Source organism: Gopherus evgoodei, chromosome 21 (assembly GCF_007399415.2).
Source record: "Gopherus evgoodei ecotype Sinaloan lineage chromosome 21, rGopEvg1_v1.p, whole genome shotgun sequence".
NCBI classification, from domain to species: domain Eukaryota; kingdom Metazoa; phylum Chordata; order Testudines; family Testudinidae; genus Gopherus; species Gopherus evgoodei.
The window spans coordinates 1,840,119-1,860,958 of record NC_044342.1 but is presented as its reverse complement, the minus strand read 5'-3'; the positions used below and the strand labels follow the sequence as shown (position 1 = coordinate 1,860,958).

Here is a 20,840-nt window from a genome sequence, read left to right as displayed (position 1 = left end):
CTTAAAGTGATACCTTGCAATTCCAATACAGTCCTCAATACCACAATGTAACTATAAATATACACCACACATTATCCCTCTTAACCCCCATTATTTCATCTGTGAAATTGGGATGGTGCCCCACAGCAGCCAAAGGAAGTGTTAATTAATAACTGTCAGACACTGTGGGGCCCTTAGATGGAAGGTGCATATAGAAATAAAAATCACAGAGATTGCTGCATTTTATTCTATTATGGCATTTCCTCTTCCCCCTACAGAGATGGAGAACCAGACGGAGGTAAGCGAGTTCATCCTCCTGGGTCTAACCAAGCTCCAGGAGCTGCGGTGCTTCCTCTTCATTCTCTTCCTGTTTCTTTATGTGGCCAGTGTGCTGGGGAATGGGGCTATCATGGCCGTGTTGCTGGCCGAGCCCCAGCTCCACACCCCCATGTACTTCTTCTTGGGCAACCTCTCCTGTCTAGATATCTGCTACTCCACGGTCACTGTACCCAAGATGCTGGCTGGCTTTATCTCTAAACATCAGATCATCTCCTTCACCAGCTGCCTGGTCCAGCTCCATTTCTTCCACTTCCTTGGCAGCAGCGAGGCCATGCTGTTGGCCGTCATGGCCTACGACCGCTATGTGGCCATCTGCAACCCACTGCGCTACAGACAGGTCATGAACCCATGGTTCTGCCTGCTCCTGGCAGTGGCCACCTGGTCCAGTGGTTTTCTGCACGCCCTGATGCACACAGTCATGACCTCCCGGCTGCATTTCTGTGGCCCCAATCATGTCCACCACTTCTTCTGTGACATCAAACCCCTGCTGAGCCTGGCCTGCAGCAGCACCCACCTCAACCTGAGTCTCCTCAACATTGTCACTGGAGGCATCGTGATAGGCCCTTTCATACTTACACTCCTCTCCTACCTCTACATCATCTCCTTCCTCCTCCTGAAGGTACAGTCACGGGAGAGCAGGAGGAAGGCCTTTTCCACCTGCACTGCCCACCTCATGGTAGTGACTTTACTCTACGTGCCCGTTATCTTTAACTATGTACTGCCCTCTCAGAAGGACTCCCAAGAGGGGGACATGATAGCCACCCTCATGTACAGCATCGTCACCTCTGTCCTGAACCCCCTGATCTACACCCTGAGGAACCGAGAGGTGAAATCTGCCCTGAGGAAAGCGGTAAGAAGAAAGCTATTCCCTGGAAGGACATGAAAAAACTGATTTTTTTTCTCTGTCTCTGAGGCTGAGAACGAGAGTTGGTAATGGACAATACAATGTACTTTCTCTCATTGAGTCTATTGTGCACCGGGAGTTGGCCATTAGTTTTTAGGGAATTATCATGCATTGGGCACTGGGAAATAGGCTGTAGATAACCTTCCTAAACTGGAAAATAGAGGTTAATAGTAAAGGAGAGTTCATAGACTTTAAAGTCATAAGGGATCATTGTGATGATCTTGTCTGACCTCCAGCACAATGCAGGCACTAGAACCTCACCTACCCGCTCCTGTAACAGACCCCAACCTCGGGCAGAGTAACTGAAGTCCTCAAATCATGGTTTAAAGACTTCAAGTTACAGAGAATTCACTCTTGACACTAGTTGTGCCATGGGCAGTAGAAATTTGACTTTAGGGAATAAGAAGCCTGGGTGGAAATAAACAATATGCTGAAAATTGATGGGGAATCTTTTTGTTTGACAAAAAGAAACAAACAAATCAATTGACAGAATTTTCAGTAGAAAATCTTGTTTACTCATGGAAGAAATGAAAATGGCAAAAACTCAAAAGTGTGCTGCCTAGAACCAAGGATTTTTCTGCTTCAATGGTGTTGGTTTCCCAGTGATTTTTTTTTTAGAAAAGCAGACAATTAGCACAAAAATTTTAGTTTAGTCAAAAAAAAGTATGTTGAAAAACCCATTTTCCATCAAAAAAGTTTTGATGGAAAAATTCGCTCATCTCTTTTAAGAAGCCTTCATTTGCATCTGTAGGTGGAGTCTGAGATTTTCAAAGGTGTCTGGTGCAGTAAAACACTCAAATCCCATTTGCTGTTAATTCGAGTTGGACACCCTTAAGTACGTTTGAAAATTTCAGCCTTTACATACAGTTGAATAATAAGTTCAGCCCCCAACAGACTGCAGAACTCAAGCCCTACAAAACATCGAGATTCCCACACAGATCTAACCTATTTCAAGCCCGCATAAGTCCCCACCCACAATAGCACACACAAATAGTTGTTCCTTGCAATGTGCCATGAGGGACAACAGAACAGGGCTATTCTGGATCTAAAAGGAAGAGGGATGGATGGAGCTTCTTCTACAGTTGAGGCTCCTCACACAGAAGACTTTGGACTAGATACACAAAGGTATATTGGAGAAAGTCCACAAGAGAGAAAAAAAATGTCTAAAAGTCTAGAAAACATGACCTATGTGGAAAAGTTGAAAAAGACTGGGTTTGTTTAGTCTGGAGAAAAGAAGACCGAGGGGAAAACATGATAACAGTTTTCAAGTACATAAAAGATTGTTATAAAGAGGTAAGTGATTAATTGTTCTCTGGAACAACTGAGGACAGGATAAGAAGTAATGGCCTTAAATTTCAGCAAGGGAGATTTAGGTTAGACATTAGGAAAAAATTAGGGTGGTTAAGCACTAGAACAAATTACCGAGGGAGATTGTCAAATATCTGTCATTGGAAGTTTTTAAGAAGAGGTTAAAGAGACACCTGACAGGGATGGTCTAGATAATGCTTAGTGCTGCCACAGTGCTGTGGACTGGACTAGATGACCTATTGAGTTCCCTCCCAGTCCTATGATTCTATGAATAAGCTATAGGCACTTGGTATTGGGAAATGCAAGAGTCAGCTTGAGACCAGTGATGACTCAGAGTACTTGGAAAACAAGGGCGGTGCAATGCTGGGAAGGGTACATGTAGACTTTGAACAGAACCCATGCCAGGAGCACAGCACTGGTGGCAGAATGGGCATCTTCCTGGCTACCTGTAACAAGTGGTGGTGGGGATCTGGAGCTGGTCCTGTGGAAAGGGGAGGTACTGAGCCAGAGAAACGTGATGCCTTGGTCAAGCAACCCAGTGCAGACAATATAGAAGGCTTGCCAGATGAGGGTCTTCACGCTGAAGCAAAGGGGAGAGCAGTACTGGCAGGCAGAATAAGTCGCTAGCCACAGGATAAGCATTTGACATAGTACTAACATGGCCTGGGGACCTGCAGTGGTCAGGAAAGACTGCTATGTCAAAGAATTATCCAAATCCCACAGTCCCTGAGAGGACACTAGAGTCAATGGCTCAGCTGTCTCTTAATGAGTCAGTACCAAGAGCAGCAAGCCAAAAGGCATGCTTTGCCTTCGGTACCTGATGGATTCTCTGTGGAAGAATCTGTAACCCAGAGATTTCTTTATGTCAACTGGCACAGGGCAGAGGGGGGATGTGCATATGTGCTTACAGTGAAGACTGACGCTCACAGGCTTGCTTTTACAAACTGAAGCAAGCAGATGAGTCCAAGGATAAGGACACCAGTCTATTCAAAGAGCTAGGCCATTGCTGCTTATTCAGCTCAAGACGGTGTGGTGACATTAATTCCAAATCAGTACCACGGTCTGGTACTGAAAAAATCTCTATGTTAAATACTATTATTTGTTTGTTTTCATAGTATCCATGTGTTGCTGTAATAAGAAGATTGTGTTTAGATTTATGAGAAGTCTTCAATAACTCTCAAATTGTCCTCTTATAAATATTTAGATTTTTTTTTTTAGTCTGAGTCCCTTTGCTGCACTGTGGTTTTTTTCTTCCAGACTGGAGCAATTCAGGGTACAGGCATCCATGATTGTACCAATTTGCATATTTATCTGATGTGGTATTATCCACAGATGGGAGTGCCATGGTGAAAACAGACTAGACCTTCTAGCCATTCCTGCTCTAAAATGGAATTATCATGGATACTTGAGTGGGTCATGCCAGCTCAGCCCTTCCTCACACAAACAAAACCAGAAAAAGACCTCATCCCACCCAATAGCCTGGTGGTTAGGGCATTCTACTGGGAGCCAAGAGAAATGGTTTTCAGACGGTGATGCCCATCACCCTGGGAGCGCTTGGAATTGTGCCTCCATTCTCACACTGCTCTTCTGGTAACTCAGCCAGACTTTCCAGGCCCTGTTATCACCCAGCATGACAGTGGGTGGTGCCACGCACACAATTGAGTTAATTGAGTGCTTTGTGTAACCCACTCATGGACAAACAGGGGGCTCCCAGCCAGCTTCCCAGCTGCCCAGCCTTGTACCCCTATTGACGCATACCATCTTGCACTGCACTGGGATCTGTACAGAGTCCAGCAGAGGGCAATGGAAATTATTAGAGGGTTGGGGCACATGAGTTATGAGGAGAGGCTGAGGGAACTGGGCTTATTTAATCTGCAGAAGAGAAGAGTGAGGAGGGGATATGATAGCAGACTTCTACTACCTGAAGTGGGGTTCCAAAGAGGATAGAACTAGGCTGTTCTCAGTGGTGGCAGATGACAGAACAAGGAGCAATGGTCTCAAGTTGCAGTGTGGGAAATCTAGGTTGGCTATTAGGAAAAAAAAACATTTCATTAGGCGGGTGGTAAGGCACTGGAATGGGTTATCTCAGGAGGTTGTGGAATCTCCATCCAGAGAGGTTTTCAAGGCCTTGCTTGACAAAACCCTAACTGGGAATATTTAGTTGGGGATTGGCTCTGCTTTGTGCAGGGGGTTGAACTAGACGACCTTCTGAGGTCTCTTCCAACCCTAATCTCCTATGATAAACAAACTAAAACTTTTACAAGCTATACAGCACTATTTTACAAACTATACAGCGCTATCTCACCCTGTCTGATGATACAAGCATTCTTGCAGATTCTTGAGGCACAAGCTGCATCTGCCTTGCAGTTTGGGTTCTCCTCCCTCGTTCCAAGACCTTAGTCTTCCAGAACTTCTTTCAGGTATTGAGTTGTGGGGGAGTGAGGACAAATAATTATGTCTCTCCCCATCTTTTAGAGTTTCCCCATATGGCGGGAACCCTTTCTTTCAAGCTAAGTTGTCAGCCCAGTTTGTGGAAAATTACAGGTACCAAAATGGAGTTCAGTATCATGTTGTCTGGTCACATGGTCTTTCAGAGTCATAGCAGCCATCATTCATAGGCTGGCTGAAGCATTCCCAGGCGAGGACAAACCTGTTCCATGGTCCATTGTCTTTGCTGATGGGCCATTAGCATTGTCTAGTTTCTTCATTGTTGTGCCTGAAAGGCTTGTTGTGGATGTCACCCAGAGTAGGTACATTTGAAATACAGATACATAGTGAATATTTATAACTTCAGATACAAAATGATACCTGCACACAAATAGGATAATCATATTCAGCAAATCATACCTTTTTATAGACACTTCACATGACACATTTGGTACAGGATGCTTCATAATTATGTCATAATCTATCATAATGACACCACTATAATGAATATGGGGTGTAGTGTCACACAGACCTACCTCCAAATTAGGCGGGGGGAGCAGATCCAGGGCTTTGGGTCTCCCACATCCCCAAGGAGTGCTCTAACCACTGAGATATTGGGTATAATAGGACATCTCACCAAAAAAAAATATATTATCCCCTTCTGAACTTTGTGTGTGGCACTTCCCAGAGGTACTCAAGGTTGTGAGATGCCTTGCCACTGCCTGCCCTTAGCGTGAAGCAATCTTTGTCTATGCTGCCGTGGTTCTGCTCCTGGAAACCAACAGCCTCTGTCCTCTAGGTCTCTGTAGACCTCACCTTCTCTGAGTAGGCTACGTCTCAACCTCTGAATCCTTGAAATGCTCCCTGCAGTATCCAGCCCCTGCCACTGGATGCTCACAGTAATTACCAAATCTGCTTCCACCAAAGAGACATACACCAGCTTGTTTGATCTAGCTATGCAGTCAAACTTTGCTTAATGTTACAGCACTGAGATCTACTTCTAATAAAACAATGAGTTTATTAACAAAGATTGGAGTGATACTGAGTAAGGGCCAGAACTAGAGACAGTGAACTCTGCTTAGATTCAAATGATTTCAAAGCATCTGCCTGGGGGACTCAGCCAGGGCTGTAACCTTGTGGTTTGTTTTTTACCATTCAACCAGCTCATCTATGCCGACTTCAGTTTCTTGAAGGAATGCTTGGCTTGTTTGTTCATTCAGTAACTCTTCAATGGTGCATGGATCCTGTCCCAGAGGAGCCATCCACTGAATGGAAATCTTGCTTCCCTGATGATGCAATGAGTAGTCCATGGAATGTGGACATAATAAAAAGCTTTCTTGCCTGCTCAGTTATCAAAGGTTTTCAGAACAACCAGGGCTCGCTCCTCTTATATGGTCTGAGCTGACTGAAATTCCTGCAATTTCCCCACTACACACTTTGTCACCTGCAATGTTGAAACAACTCATCTTGAAAGAGGACCAGTCTCACTCAGGTAGGTGCTGGAAGGAAATACCAGGAAAACACCTCTTAATTTTCTAAAATCAGAAATACAAGTATGTTCCTGATGTTTGGAATTACAGTGTACACTAGTATGCTGGGCTGTAATTATCCTGTGAGTACCCTGTGAGTGCAAATGCAAATTAAGTACCTTTTAGTTCACACTTGCACATGTACATGGGGCATTTACAACCCATCATGCTAGAGAGTGCTGTGACTTACACTCCTGTAGTCTGAACTGCGGAAATGCCCTAAGACATTGGTTTTCAATTTTTTTTCATTTTCAGACCCCTAAAATAATTTGAATGGAGGTTCGTACCCCTTTGGAATTATTAGACATAGTCTGTGGACCCCCACGGGTCCATGTATCATGTGTTGAAAACCACTGCCCTAAGACAAGTCTATGGGAGATACCTTAACTCAGTTAGGTCTCTTATTTGCTGGACTGTCTCCATAAAAATGAGACTGGTTCAAAGAGCACAGCAAATTAAGATTAGGTTTAGGGATTAGAAAATTAGACACCCAAGTACATCTCATTGAATGTCAGTGAGAGTTGGGCACCTGCTTCCCCATTGCTGTAGTGAAAATACAAATCTACAAAGAAATGTGGGAGATGACCGTGACAACAATGATGATGATTCTGCACTGATACGGCAGTTTCACCTGCAGTCTGCGAGATAGCGGGTTGAACTATTTGGCTGAGAAACATTTTCATACAAAAAAGATCTACATTAGAACTTCAGAGTTGCAAACACCTTGGGAATGGAGGTTGTTCAAAATATTGAAACGTACATAACTCTGAACAAAATGTTATGGTTGTTCTTTCAAAAATTTAAGGTGGAACATTGATTTAATTCAGTTTTGAAACTTTACTATGCAGAAGAAAAATGCTGTTTTCCCTTTATTTTAGTATTTTAAGTATAATACAATACTGCACTGTACTTTGCTTCTTTTTTTCCCTTACTGCTGCATGATTGCATACTCTTGGTTCCAAATGAGGTATTAGCTCGTAACTCTTGTGTTTGTTACTCTGAGGTTCTACTGTATCTTCAAAAAGTGGAAATTTCTGTGCAAAAAAAAAATCTAAATTGTTTTATTTTCTTAAAAATCTCAATTTTTTTTTAAAAATGTATATTTTCATTTTCACCCAGTTTTACTTATTATTTCTCTTTTTCTGTGGAAAAGTTATAGGAGGGAAGAAGAGAAAACAGGTAGAGGGGAGGAGAAATAAAAAAAAAAATCACAGAAAACCGAAATGAATAATAAACAGCTCTATTTCAAAACCTGCCCAATAGGAATTATTTTGAAATTTTATGTTTACTTTGTGCAAACTCTGCCATTTACCCAGTGGCTCTGGTCTCCAGTCTGGATCACCACTGCCTTGTGCTAGTTTCTGTTCAAATACATACAGAAACATATCTTTGGATATGTCTGCAATGCAACTGGAGATGTGATTGCAGCTTAGTTGGATACATACACTATCTTTAATCTAACTATCTCAGCTAAAAAGAGCTGTAAAGCTGCAGCACAGACATCCTCCTGGTCTATAACTCACCCAAAACCCTGGGTGCCCACATTCCTAAACCATGCTGGGTTCCATGAAAACGTGTCTTCACTGCTGTGTTTAAAGCTAGAATAGGTATGCCTGGCTGAGCTGCAGTCACACTTCTGATTGCAGTGGAGACATACTCTAGGTAACAGAGTCTACAGAGAACATGGCAGTACCATCTCACAGCCAGATATAGCTGAAAGTCCCATCAATCACTGGCTTGGTGCATCCCTAAAGTCTCTTTTGTTGATTTCATGCAGAATGGCCTACCTGGTAGGAAGATCAGCCCAATATTCTTCCTTGCAGGGAGTTGGGAGGGGGGGGAAGCTCAGGTTAGTTGTGATTGGGAAACTCTTGCTGGAAACTAGCATGTTGGGGAGAAATATCTTAGGTATTAGTGACTTCCTCTTGATGCTGTATTTTCTGTGCTCTTGCAGCTTGGATTTGAATCCATTAATGTTAGCAGCAGATCTCCTGTTCATTTCAGTGGTGCAGGATATGACCATTGTAGAGGGCAACAGTCATGGGTAGCATTGTCATCCCATCCTCCTGCGTTTCTGAGCTGCTGCTGGCTGGAGAGACACTGCCTAAGCAAGGGAAATAACCTAAAAACTTAAATATGTATGAAAATATTTCTCAGCCAAATATTTCAACCCACTCTCTTGCAAACTCCAGGTGAAGCTGCCATATCAGTGCAAAATCATCGTCATTGTTGTCACGGTCATCTCTCACATTTCTTCGTAGTTTTGTGTCATCTGCAAAATGTTGTCCCTGTCAATGTTCACCCTCTTGTTAATAAACATAAAATAATGACACTGGCTCCTCTAGGGAACCTTGTGGTGCTTAAATTATTTCACTATGTGTAAAGCTTTTTCCTAATGCTTAGGAAGGACAGTTATTGCTAAAAGGAGCTCATAGTCTCAGGTCAAATGAATACAAAGGGAAAGGGGAATAACAATAGGCAATTTAACGGAGCGTAAATCCAGAAGGGACCAATAGATTACCTAGTCTGACCACTTTTATAGTACAAGCCATTTCATTTCACCCTGCCACCTTGGTACATAGTCCAATCATTTGTGTTTGGCTGAGGCACAGCTTGCAGAAAGGCAACCAGTCTTCATTTAAAGACATCAAGAGATGGAGAATCCATCTCTCATTAGTGATTTCCTTGTTAGTGTTTTCTAATGGTTAATCACCATCACTGTTAAAAGAAATTTAGTCTAACCGTCTAGTTTGAATTTGTTTGGCTTTAACTTCCAAATATCAGTTCTGGTTCTACCTTTCTCCACTAAATTAAGGAGCCCTTTAGTATCCAGTATTTTCTCCCTATGAAAGTACTTAGTTACCTCTCAGTCTCCCTTTTGATAAACTAAATAGTTTGAGCTCTTCAGATTACTCAGAATTTGTCTATGCTTCCAGCTAAATTAGCATAGCTGTGATCAATGCAGCAGTGTTGATTTAGCAGGTCTGGTGAAGACAAGCTAAGTCGATGGCAGCGTGCTTTTCCATCAATGTCCGTACTCCACCTCCCCAAGAGGCATAAGGTAAGTCAGTGGGAGAGTGTCTCCCATTGACACAGAGTGGTGTAGACACCACTGTAAGTTGACATAAGTTATGCTGACTTCAGTTATGTAACATATATAAGAATGAACATATTGGATCAGACCAAAGGTCCATCTAGCCCAGTATCCTGTCTTCTGACAGTGGCCAATACCAGATGCCCTAGAGAGAATGAACAGAACAGATAATCATCAAGTGATCCATCACCTGTCATTCATTCCCAGCTTCTGGCAAACAGAGGCTAGGGACATCATCCCTGTTCATCCTGGCTAATAGCCACTGATGGACCTATCCTCCAAGAATTTATCTAGTGCTTTTTGGACCCTGTTATAGTCTTGGCCTACATAACGTAGGTCAACATACAGGTTTAGCGTAGACAAGCCCTCACTGTAAGGCATTTTATCAAATCATTTTTGTGGTTCTTTTCTGCACCCTCTCCAACTGTTTAGTGTATGCACAAGTCAGCTTTGATCATGGTGGACAACACAGCAGAGTATTCATGGAGTGGAAGGAACCGAAGGCATCAGGAAGCATGATGTGGGAGGACATACAGGGAAAGGCAGAGTTGCTTAGAGCTTTTCAACTGGTGCCTAGAAGCTGAGCTTTGATACAAAGTCCAATGGGAAGCCATTGAATGGATCCAAAGAGTGAAGAGCTGCTAAGCTTTGTTACCTAATGAAAATTGAACCTTTAATGCGGCCCTTTGTTATCTCTCATACTTTGATGCTCATCCCATGACCTCAGAGATCCTTTCACAGCCTATAGTGAGGCACACAAAGGAATTTTAAAGGTCTAAATAAATGTCAACCCATTCTTCTTTATCTACTGTTTCTGTCACACATTCACGTAATTCTAAAAGATAAGTGAGACCCAATTTTCCTTTGCAAAATATGTGCTACTTAGACACTATCAAATCATGATCCTCTGCAACTTCTATTAATCTATCTCTAATTATTCTTTCAACCCCTTTACCAGGCTCATATGTTAGTCTTACTTGTCTTCTCTGGACCACTGCTAAGGCCTTTTAAAAGCATAGGAAAAACATTTGCTAGCCTTCAGTATCATAACTGATTCGGTGATTCTATCAAACATTTAAAATTTGTATTCACAAAGAGAAAACTTTCAGCTCTACTCCTCATGTGGTGAGATACGAGACACCCTCCAGCTATTCTGTCTCCTTTTCCTGTATATTCCAGTGATGGAGAACCAGACGGAGATGAACGAGTTCATCCTGCTGGGCCTGACCAACGTCCAGGAGCTGCAGTGCTTCCTCTTCATTCTTTTCCTCATGCTTTACTTGGCCAGCATGCTGGGGAATGGGGTCATCATGGCCATGGTAATGGCTGAACCCCGGCTTCACACCCCCATGTACTTCTTCTTGGGCAACCTCTCCTGTCTGGACATCTTCTACTCAACAGTCACCGTGCCCAAGATGCTGGCTGGTTTCATCTCAGGGTACCAGACCATTTCCTTCACTGATTGCCTGGCCCAGCTCCATTTCTTCCACTTCTTGGGCAGCAGTGAGGTCATTCTTCTGGCTGTCATGGCTTATGACCGCTATGTGGCCATCTGCAACCCACTTCGCTACATGCTGGTCATGAACCCACAGGTATGCCTGCTCCTGGCAGCAGCGACCTGGACCACCGGCTTCCTACATGCCCTGATGCACACGGTCATGACCTCCCATCTGCACTTCTGCAGCCGCAAGCGTGTCCACCACTTTTTCTGTGACATCAAGCCCCTGCTGAGCCTGGCCTGCAGCAGCACCCGCCTTAACCTGAGCCTCCTCAACATCGTTACTGGGACCATCGCTCTGACTCCCTTCATCATCACACTCTTCTCCTACCTCTACATCATCTCCTTCCTCTTCCTGATGGTCCAGTCATGGGAGGGCAGGAGAAAGGCCTTCTCCACCTGCACCTCCCACCTCACTGTGGTGGCACTGCTCTATGTGCCGGTCCTCTTCAATTATATGCCACACTCTGTGGGAGGCTCCTCAGAAAGGGAGATGATCATCACCCTCATATACACCATCATCACCCCAGTTTTGAACCCCCTGATCTACACCCTGAGGAACCAGGAGGTGAAATCTGCCCTGAGGAAAGCACTGGGAAGAAAGCTTCTCCCTGGGAAAAAATGAATAAAGTAGAGACAATACTCAAAAAGTATCTCTGATATTATCAAGGGAAGTGGAGAAATGGACAGTATATAGTAAGGGAAAATCCTGCAAGATGCACTTGAAAATACACTATATTGAACCATATTAATTACAGGATATTTTACTATTTGCATTACAGTCTTATCTGGAAATTACACTCCAGGGAACCATTCTAATTGACCATTGTCATTTTTAATTGTATTACAGCTGTGCCTAGAATTCTACTATACCATTGATGTTGGTGTTTTTATTATGGTTGTGCTTAGTACATCTACTGTTGTGAATAGCAATGGGCAGATATTTCTTTTTCCCAGTATGGAAAAGTTTAGTGAAAATAGTGTGGGGCAGCCATTTTTGGCTAAGTTTTCAGTGGAAAAATTTGACTGCTTATTGAGAACCTGAAAACCAAAAATGTTTTTGTTTCTCACAACCAAATATTGAATAGAATACAGCTGAAAACTGTGGGGGAAAAAATTGGGGGGATATAAAATGATTGTTTTTGTTTTGTTTTGGGGTTGTAATTTTTTTGATGAAAAATTGAACAGTTCAAAGGAAAGCAGACATGCTTCATGAACATTTTTGTTGAGTCAAAACCCAGCTATTCCTAAAAAGAATTAAAAAACAAAAGATGGATAAGTTTAGACCAGCTCTACTTGGGAACCATTATTATGAATTATTATGTTTATTAACGAGGATGCTAATGATGACATAGAGAAGGTCGTGACAGATTTTCATTTTGACTGGACTTATAAACTTTTAGATTTAAGAAATATAAAAATCACACACACTCGCCATCAAAACATAACATGGGCATTAAAAATGAAACAGAATTTTCATTTTTCCTCTTGTATTGGTGAACATCAGGCTGAAGATGTCAAAACTGACCACTTTTTAAAAAGAATGTTAAATGGAATGTTTGACCTTTATACAGATCCCTGTTGACAAAATCACATATGCTCTTTGGATCTGAATGATTAAAGGATTGGAAAACATGCCTTATAGTGATATAGATCAGGAGCGAAATCTGTTTATTTTAATCAAGAGAAGGCTAATGGGTCATTTGATCGTAGTCTATAATTACTTACATGTGATCTCTCAGCAGATATATAGTATAGAACATGCAGACATGTCATTCCCAAGGTCTCACTCCTGAAGGGCTATAGAACAGAGAGGATTAAAAATAGAGATCATAGGCAACTGAATTTCATTGGGAGAGGGATAGCTCAGTGGTTTGAGTATTGGCCTGTTAAACCCACGGTTATGAATTCAATCCTTAAGGGGGCCATTTAGGGAGCTGGGGGAAAAAAATCTCTGCTAGTGACCTTACTTGGTCCTGCTGTGAAGGCAGGGGACTGGACTCAATGACCTTTCAAGGTCCCTTCCAGCTCTATGAGATAGGTATATCTCTACATTATATTTGGGCACCCAACTTCCTTGGGCTCCACTGAAAATCTTTTACTTTTCAAATTGGATGCAGATGTCTTCCAAGATCAATGAACAAATGTGGGAGAACTTTTGCATTTTAATATAGCTAAATGTGAACATAAATCTCAGAACAAAGAATGTAGGCCATGCTTATAGGATGGGGGGCACAATACCCTGAGAAGCAGTGACTCTGAAAAAGATTTGGTGGGGTGTGGATAATCAGGTGAACAAGAGGGCCCATCACGATATGGTGGGCAAAAGGGTTAAGGCGATTCAGGGATACATAAACAAGGGAATCTCGAGCAGAAGTAGAGAGGTTACTTGACCTCTGCATGTGGCACTGGTACAACTGCTGCTGGTATCCTGTGAGCAATTCTGACATCCAAAATTCAAGAAGGATGTTGATAAATTAGAGAAGGGGTCAGAGAAGAGCCATGAGAATGATAAAAGGATTAGAAAACCTCCCTTGTAGTGATAGACTCAAAGAGCTCAATTTAGTTAGCTTAACAAATAGAAGGTTAAGGGGTGACTTGATTACAGTCTACATGTACCTATATGGGGAACAGATATTTAATGCTGGGCTTTTTAATCTAGAAAATTTCAGACTGGAAAAAAATGTGTTCTTTCTTAACCGCGACAGTAATTAACCATTGGAACAATTTACCAAGGACAGTGATGGATTCTCCATCACTGGCAATTTTTAAATCAAGAATGGATGTTTTTCTAAAAGATCTGGAATTATTGTGGGGAAAGTCTATGGTCTCTGTTCTACAGGAGGTCAGACTAGATGATCAAAATGGTCCCTCCTGGCCTTGCAATATGTGCATCTATATACTCCACTCGTTTTTAAGTTTACCACTGCCCGTGTGGTGAAATTACTGTTTGATGTTATTTCATCAGGGCCAAGGCCCAACCTTGTCCATATTCAGAGTTGAATTGGTTTCTGTTTAAATTGGTTTAAAACCTACTTAGCAGACCCAGTGTAAAACCATGTATGGATGTTCTTATTTGGATTTGAGAGAGGCTAATCTCAATTAGACTTGTGCTCCTAACTCCTTTAGGTGCCGTGGAAAATCTCACCCGACATTGGTTTACAAACATCCTTTCAGTTAAAAATGATGCAGGCTTTTGTGCAGTCAGTGCCTCACTGAAGCCGGTTTTGACTGGAGCTGATCAGAAATTTTCCAGTGCAATGTTTTTCCATTGACACTGACACAGTGACACTGACACTTTCTGTGAGAAAGTGTCAATTCCCATAGAATTTTGTTTTGAAAAAACTGGGGAAAAAACCCCCTAAAACATTAATCGATTCATAGATTCTGCGGCCACCTTAACTGAACTGGCTTGTTAGCACTGACCCCTCACTTGGTAAGGCAACTCCCATCTTTCCATGTGCTATAATATATATTCGGCTTACTGTATTTTTCACTCCATGCGTCTGATGAAATGGGTTATAGCCCATGAAAGCTATGCCCAAATACATTTGTTAGTCCCTAAGGTGCCACAAGGACTCCTACTACAGCATCTACTCAGGACACTCCCTACACTAACACCAGAAGAAATCAACATACCCTTAGAGCCCCGACCAGGGTTATTCTATCAACTACCCAAGATCCACAAACCCAGAAATCCTGGACGCCCCTTCATCTCGGGCATTGGCACTCTCACTGAAGGACTGTCTGGATATATGGACTCTCTATTCAGACCCTATGCCACCAGCACTCCCAGCTATCTCCGTGACACCACTGATTTCCTGAGGAAACTACAATGCATTTGTCACCTCCCAGAAAACACCATCCTAGCCACCATGGATGTAGAGGCTCTCTACACAAACATCTCACACACAGATGGAATACAAGCTGTCAGGAATACTATCCCTGATGATGCCACAGCACAACTGGCTGCTGAGCTCTGTGCCTTTATACTTACACACAACTATTTCAAATTTGATGACAATCTATATCTCCAGATCAGTGGCACTGCTATGGGCACCTGCATGGCCCCACAATATGCCAATATCTTTATGGCCGACCTGGAACAACGCTTCCTCAGCTCTCGTCCACTCATGCCCCTTCTCTACCTATGCTACATTGATGACATCTTCATCATCTGGACCCATGGGAAGGAGACTCTGGAAAAATTCCACCACGATTTCAACAGCTTCCACCCCACCATCAACCTCAGCCTGGACCAATCTACACGGGAGGTCCACTTTCTTGACACCACGGTGCAAATAAGTGATGGTCACATTAACACCACACTATATCGAAAACCTACCAACCGCTATGCCTACCTTCATGCCTCCAGCTTCCATCCCGGACACATCACACGATCCATTGTCTACAGCTAAGCACTGAGGTACAACTGCATCTGCTCTAACCCCTCAGACAGAGACGAACACCTACAAAATCTCCACCAAGCATTCTCAAAACTACAATACCCGCATGAGGAAATAAGGAAACAGATCAACAGAGCCAGACGTGTACCCAGAAGCCTCCTACTGCAAGACAAACCCAAGAAAGAAACCAACAGGACTCCACTGGCCATCACATACAGCCCCCAGTTAAAACCCCTCCAACGCATCATCAAGGATCTACAACCCATCCTGGACAATGATCCCACACTTTCACAGGCCTTGGGTGGCAGGCCAGGCCTTGCCCACTGCCAACTTGCCAACCTGAAACATATTCTCACCAATAACTGCACACCGCACCATAATAACTCTAGCTCAGGAACCAATCCATGCAACAAACCTCGATACCAACTCTGCCCACATATCTACACCAGCGACACCATCACAGGACCTAACCAGATCAGCCACACCATCACTGGTTCATTCACCTGCACATCCACCAATGTAATATACGCCATCATATGCCAGCAATGCCCCTCTGCTATGTACATCGGCCAAACTGGACAGTCTCTACGGAAAAGGATAAATGGACACAAATCAGACATTAGGAATGGCAATATACAAAAACCTGTAGGAGAGCACTTCAACCTCCCTGGCCACACTATAGCAGACCTTAAGGTGGCCATCTTGCAGCAAAAAAACTTCAGGACCAGACTTCAAAGAGAAACTGCTGAGCTTCAGTTCATCTGCAAATTTGACACCATCAGCTCAGGATTGAACAAAGACTGTGAATGGCTTGCCAACTACAGAACCAGTTTTTCCTCTCTTGGTTTTCACACCTCAACTGCTAGAACAGGGCCTCACCCTCCCTGATTGAACTGACCTCATTATCTCTAGCTTGCTTGCTAGCATATATATATCTGCCCTTGGAAATTTCCACTACATGCATCTGAGGAAGTGGGTATTCACCCACGAAAGCTCATGCTCCAAAACGTTTGTTAGTCTATAAGGTGCCACAGGATTCTTTGCTGCTTTTACAGATCCAGACTAACAAGGCTACCCCTCTGATAAAGGACTCCTCATTGTTTATATTTGTGAGATGTCACCTATGAACAGACACATCTGAGATGCAAATACATAGTCAATATTCATTACTTTAGCTATAAAGATGACACATAGATTTAACCAGGATAATCATATTTGATGGATTGTAACTTTTCCATTCAGACCTTACATTAATTTGTGTGTATGTGGTGAAATTCACTTTTACTAATAAAATTCAGATCATTCTGAACCTAAATATAAACTATTATAGCTGTCAGACAGATGCCTAAGATTGGTAGAATGGAAAGAGTTAAGAGGAAAATTGTCTTTTCTTCAACTGAGTAACTTTGTCTAATACATGCATTTGATATCACTTTGGGTGAAATTCCCCAAGCTGTTAAAACACCCAAATCCTAATGCAGCACTATGGAGTAAAGTGCCTAACTCCCTTAGGTCCTTTTGAAAATTCCATCCCTTGTGCAGAGACAGCACAATCCCAATTATTATTATCGCTATATGAAAATAGGCATATGAACATAGGCCAATTTCTGATCATCATCAATACTCACAAACTTGGCAACAATAAGACTATAAAACTAAACGATTGTTGTAATATGTGGCCAATTTATTAATAATAAAGACAATAGGCTTATGCTTGTATTGTGATTATTCCCCTTGCTTTCACCTAGTGTATTAAGGAGGCATGCTAACAGAGATTAATCTCTCTGCTGTCTCTTGTTATTTGGAAACCAAGCTGTGAAAGAATAAAATCAAAAGCCAGTTTTTTTTCTGGGTGTTTCATTATGTGAAGGATATTCTTGGCCCTAAGCCCAGTCAGTGCACTGGGTCTACAGGGACTTGTTAGAGCCTGGTTAATAATTGCGTTCTTGCTAATTACAGTAGGAAGCCATGGCAAGGAAGGGTGTTGCTGTGCATGTCCTGTGAGGTCTAATTAGACTAGATGAATGGGGTTCTTACCAGCTGGGCATCCCAGAGACAAAGCTGGGAGCATCTTTGATGTCTCTGTAACTGCAATGACTGATACTCCCTTCGCTTGTCATTTCACATCTAATAAACCTCTCACTGTGGGTCCGGCATCCCTGGCCAGAACCCGTAATTGAATTAAGTGTGAAACCACCATCCCCTTGTGCACTGCCTGCGATCTGAATCGGGCTGGGTCTTTCACCATGTTTTCAATGTACACAAGTACCAGGAAAGCCCCTTGAGAAGCTCTGCAACTGATCTAGCAGCTGAGAATTGCTGGGCAGGAATGGTCACTGGGAAAATCACTGAGATCGTGGCAGATTGAGCCAAACAGCTATATTTTATTATAATTTATTGTTTGTATCATGGCAGCTGCAGCTGCAGCTCACCTCAGGACTTTGTAATGGCTTGGGAAACTTGAGGCTAACAAGTGCAATTTACAGAAGCACCTATTTGATTTAGGAGCATAAGGCCCAGATTTAAAGGCATGCAAGTTGGAGTTAGGGGCTTGGGCACTTTTGAATATCTCTCTGGACACCTAGCTGCTTTTTCAGGCACCTAAATACCTCTATGGGCCTCATAGTTTAATAAACTATAATGCCAGAAGGGACCATTATGATCATCTGGTCTGACCTCCTTCACATTGCAGGCCACAGAACCTCACCCATGCACTCCTCTCAAAGACCCCTAGCTTCCAGCTGAGTTACTGAAGACCTCGAATAATGATTTAAAGACTTCAAGTTCCAGAGAATTCACCATTTAGACTAGTTTAAACCAGCAAGTGACCTGTACGCCATGATGCAGAAGAAGGTGGAAACCCCCAGGGTCTCTGCCAGTTTGACCTGGTGAAAATTCCTTCCTGACTCCAAATAAGGTGGTCAGTTAGTTTTTTTGCCCCAACTGCTCCGCTTGAAAGGCTGTTCCAGAACTTCACTCCTCTGATGGTTAGAAACCTTCGTCTAATTTCTAGTCTAAACTTGTTGATAACCAGTTTATATCCATTTGTTCTTGTGTCCACATTGGCACTTAACTTAAATAACTAATTTCCTTCTGATGTATTTATAGAGAGCAATCATATCTCCCCTCAGTCCTCTTTCCATTTGGCTAAACAAGCCAAGCTCTTTGAGTCTCCTCTCACAAGGTAGGTTTTCCATCCCTCACATCATCCTAGTAGCCCTTCTCTGCACCTGTTCCAGTTTGAATTCATCTTTCCCAAACATGGGAGACCAGAATCGCTCAGTATTCCAGATGAGGTTTGATCTGTGCCTTGTATAATATACTAATACTTTCCTGTCTTTACTGGAAATCTCTCTCCTGATGCATCCTAGGACTGCATTAGCCTTTTTTCATAGCTGCATCACATTGGTGAATTTTTTGACCAAAACTTGGGTTTCTGTCATTAGCTGCTGCTCGTATGCAAAGATGGGCATAGTTACTTTCAGCTCATTATTATGCTATTCAGTTTCCAAAAGGGACTCAGCACAACAATGCTGATGGACTGTTGCATCTGCCATGTCCAAGTTCTCATCAACCAGAAGAAAGTTCAGACAAAGTGTTCTATCTGAATTTGATGGATATTTTACCCATCACTAGCACAGACATTGACAAAAAAAATCTCAGTATGATGTACTTTCTATTGTGAAGAGAGTGGCATTACAGGGTACAGTGTGGGATCCAACGAATCCCCAGTTTGCACAATTTGTGTCACATCAGTCTGAATTATCTGTGAATCGTGGTTGCATTTTATGGGGATGTGAATGATCAATCTATAATCCCTCTGTAATGGGGCAACTGCCCCACTCCCTGAAAATTTAGACTGCAGCAGGCCAGTGCGCCTGCATAGATGGGCAGCCAATTGAAGAAGGACTTATTGGGAGCCAGTCAGGGCCCAGATTGGAGGGAGCCAATCAGGGCCAGGCTCAGTTCTATAAAAAGGCTGCTCAGGGAGAGGAGAGGCAGTCTGTCCCAGGCCTTTGAGAGGGGAAGGTCTGTCTCCAGAGCTGGGAGACTAGCACCTGGGACAGCACAGTGCTGGGCAGGCCCGGAGGAGCAGAAGGGAACTCCATCCTGGTGTCTGCCAGGCTTCAGGCCCTGAGGGGAAGGGCTAGCCGGTGCGAGGTGCTGAAGGGGAAGCGGCCCAGGGGCATGGACAGATGGAGGGAGAGAAGGAGGGTAGCGTGGCTGCCACTAGAGTGTCCCTAGGTTGGGACTCAGAGTAGTGGGCGGGCCTGGGTCCCCCACCCCTTCTCCCTTGCCTTACATTTAGCTGACGGGAGTGGCCATCTAGGGCTGCACCAACCCCCTGCCAAGAGGGCTGTGACTTTGGGGGTGCAGTTGCCCACATTGGCTGGGGCACAGAGAGACATCTGATTGACACCTCCTCGGAAGGGGGTGTGGATGGACTAAGGGGCACTGCCAGAGGGCAGTGGTCTGGAAGAGGACGCCGTGAGCTGGAGAGTGATGTGGGCTCAGATGCCAACCAAGGGTGAGACAATGGGTGGGACACCACCAAGAGAGGGCGCTCCACTGGACTGAGCTAATTCCCAAGGACAACCAGCAGGAGGCACTGCGGTGGTGAGACCCAACACCATTACACCCTCCAATTTCAGGTTTTGGAAGCTCTGCAAGAAAGACATTTTGGCATTGTATGAATGAAGGCCACTCAGAGTCATGTCTCGTGACGAGGGATCAATAAAGATATTGAGAGGAAGGTGAAGTGCTGTATTACATGTCAGCACATTCAGCTTGATGCTAGCCTCAGCAAGGGCCCCGCATCCAAGAAGTAGTGTTGGATTTCCTCAGGCCCACAGAATGAGAGCTGGGAGATGAAGATAATGGGCAGCAAGGGGGCTAGGAAGCCACCCTGCAAGACCATCCCTATCAGTCGGGTGCAGATCCACATGGTCATGATGGCCGGGTACCGCAGAGGGTGACAGATGGCCAAGTTGCGGTCATAGGTCATGATGGCCAGGAGGAAACACTGGGTGGAGCCCAGGGCGAAGAAAAGATAGAGCTGGGCTATGCAGCCAGCCACAGAGATAGTGCTCCTAACTTCCACTAAGCTCTCCAGCATCTTGGGCGCAGTGGAGGTGGTAAATAAGATCTCCAGAAAGGAGAAGCTGCACAGGAAATAATACATGGGGCGGTGCAGGTGTTGTTTGGCCTTCACCACTGAAATAATGACCAGATTGGCAGTCAGTGTCAGGACATAGGTAGCCAGGATCAAGATGAAGGACAAGGCCTGGAGATGTGGCATGCTGGAGAAGCCCAGGATGATGAAGGCCTTTACCACGCTACGGTCGTTGGCTTCCAT

At 43.6% G+C, this 20,840-nt stretch overlaps 3 protein-coding genes across 3 annotated transcripts; 2 read left to right on the top strand and 1 right to left on the bottom strand.

The window, feature by feature from the left end:
- The first annotated feature begins 259 nt into the window (after positions 1 to 259).
- Positions 260 to 1,201, top strand: LOC115638298 (olfactory receptor 12D2-like). Its single transcript, XM_030539891.1, has one exon. The coding sequence runs from the start codon at positions 260 to 262 to the stop codon at positions 1,199 to 1,201; it is 942 nt and encodes a 313-aa protein (XP_030395751.1).
- Positions 1,202 to 10,761: 9,560 nt separating this feature from the next.
- Positions 10,762 to 11,703, top strand: LOC115638392 (olfactory receptor 12D1-like). Its single transcript, XM_030539981.1, has one exon. It carries the CDS (start codon positions 10,762 to 10,764, stop codon positions 11,701 to 11,703), a length of 942 nt encoding a protein of 313 aa, XP_030395841.1.
- Positions 11,704 to 20,267: 8,564 nt separating this feature from the next.
- On the bottom strand, positions 20,268 to 20,840 carry LOC115638391 (olfactory receptor 6N2-like). Its single transcript, XM_030539980.1, has one exon. The coding sequence runs from the start codon at positions 20,838 to 20,840 to the stop codon at positions 20,268 to 20,270; it is 573 nt and encodes a 190-aa protein (XP_030395840.1).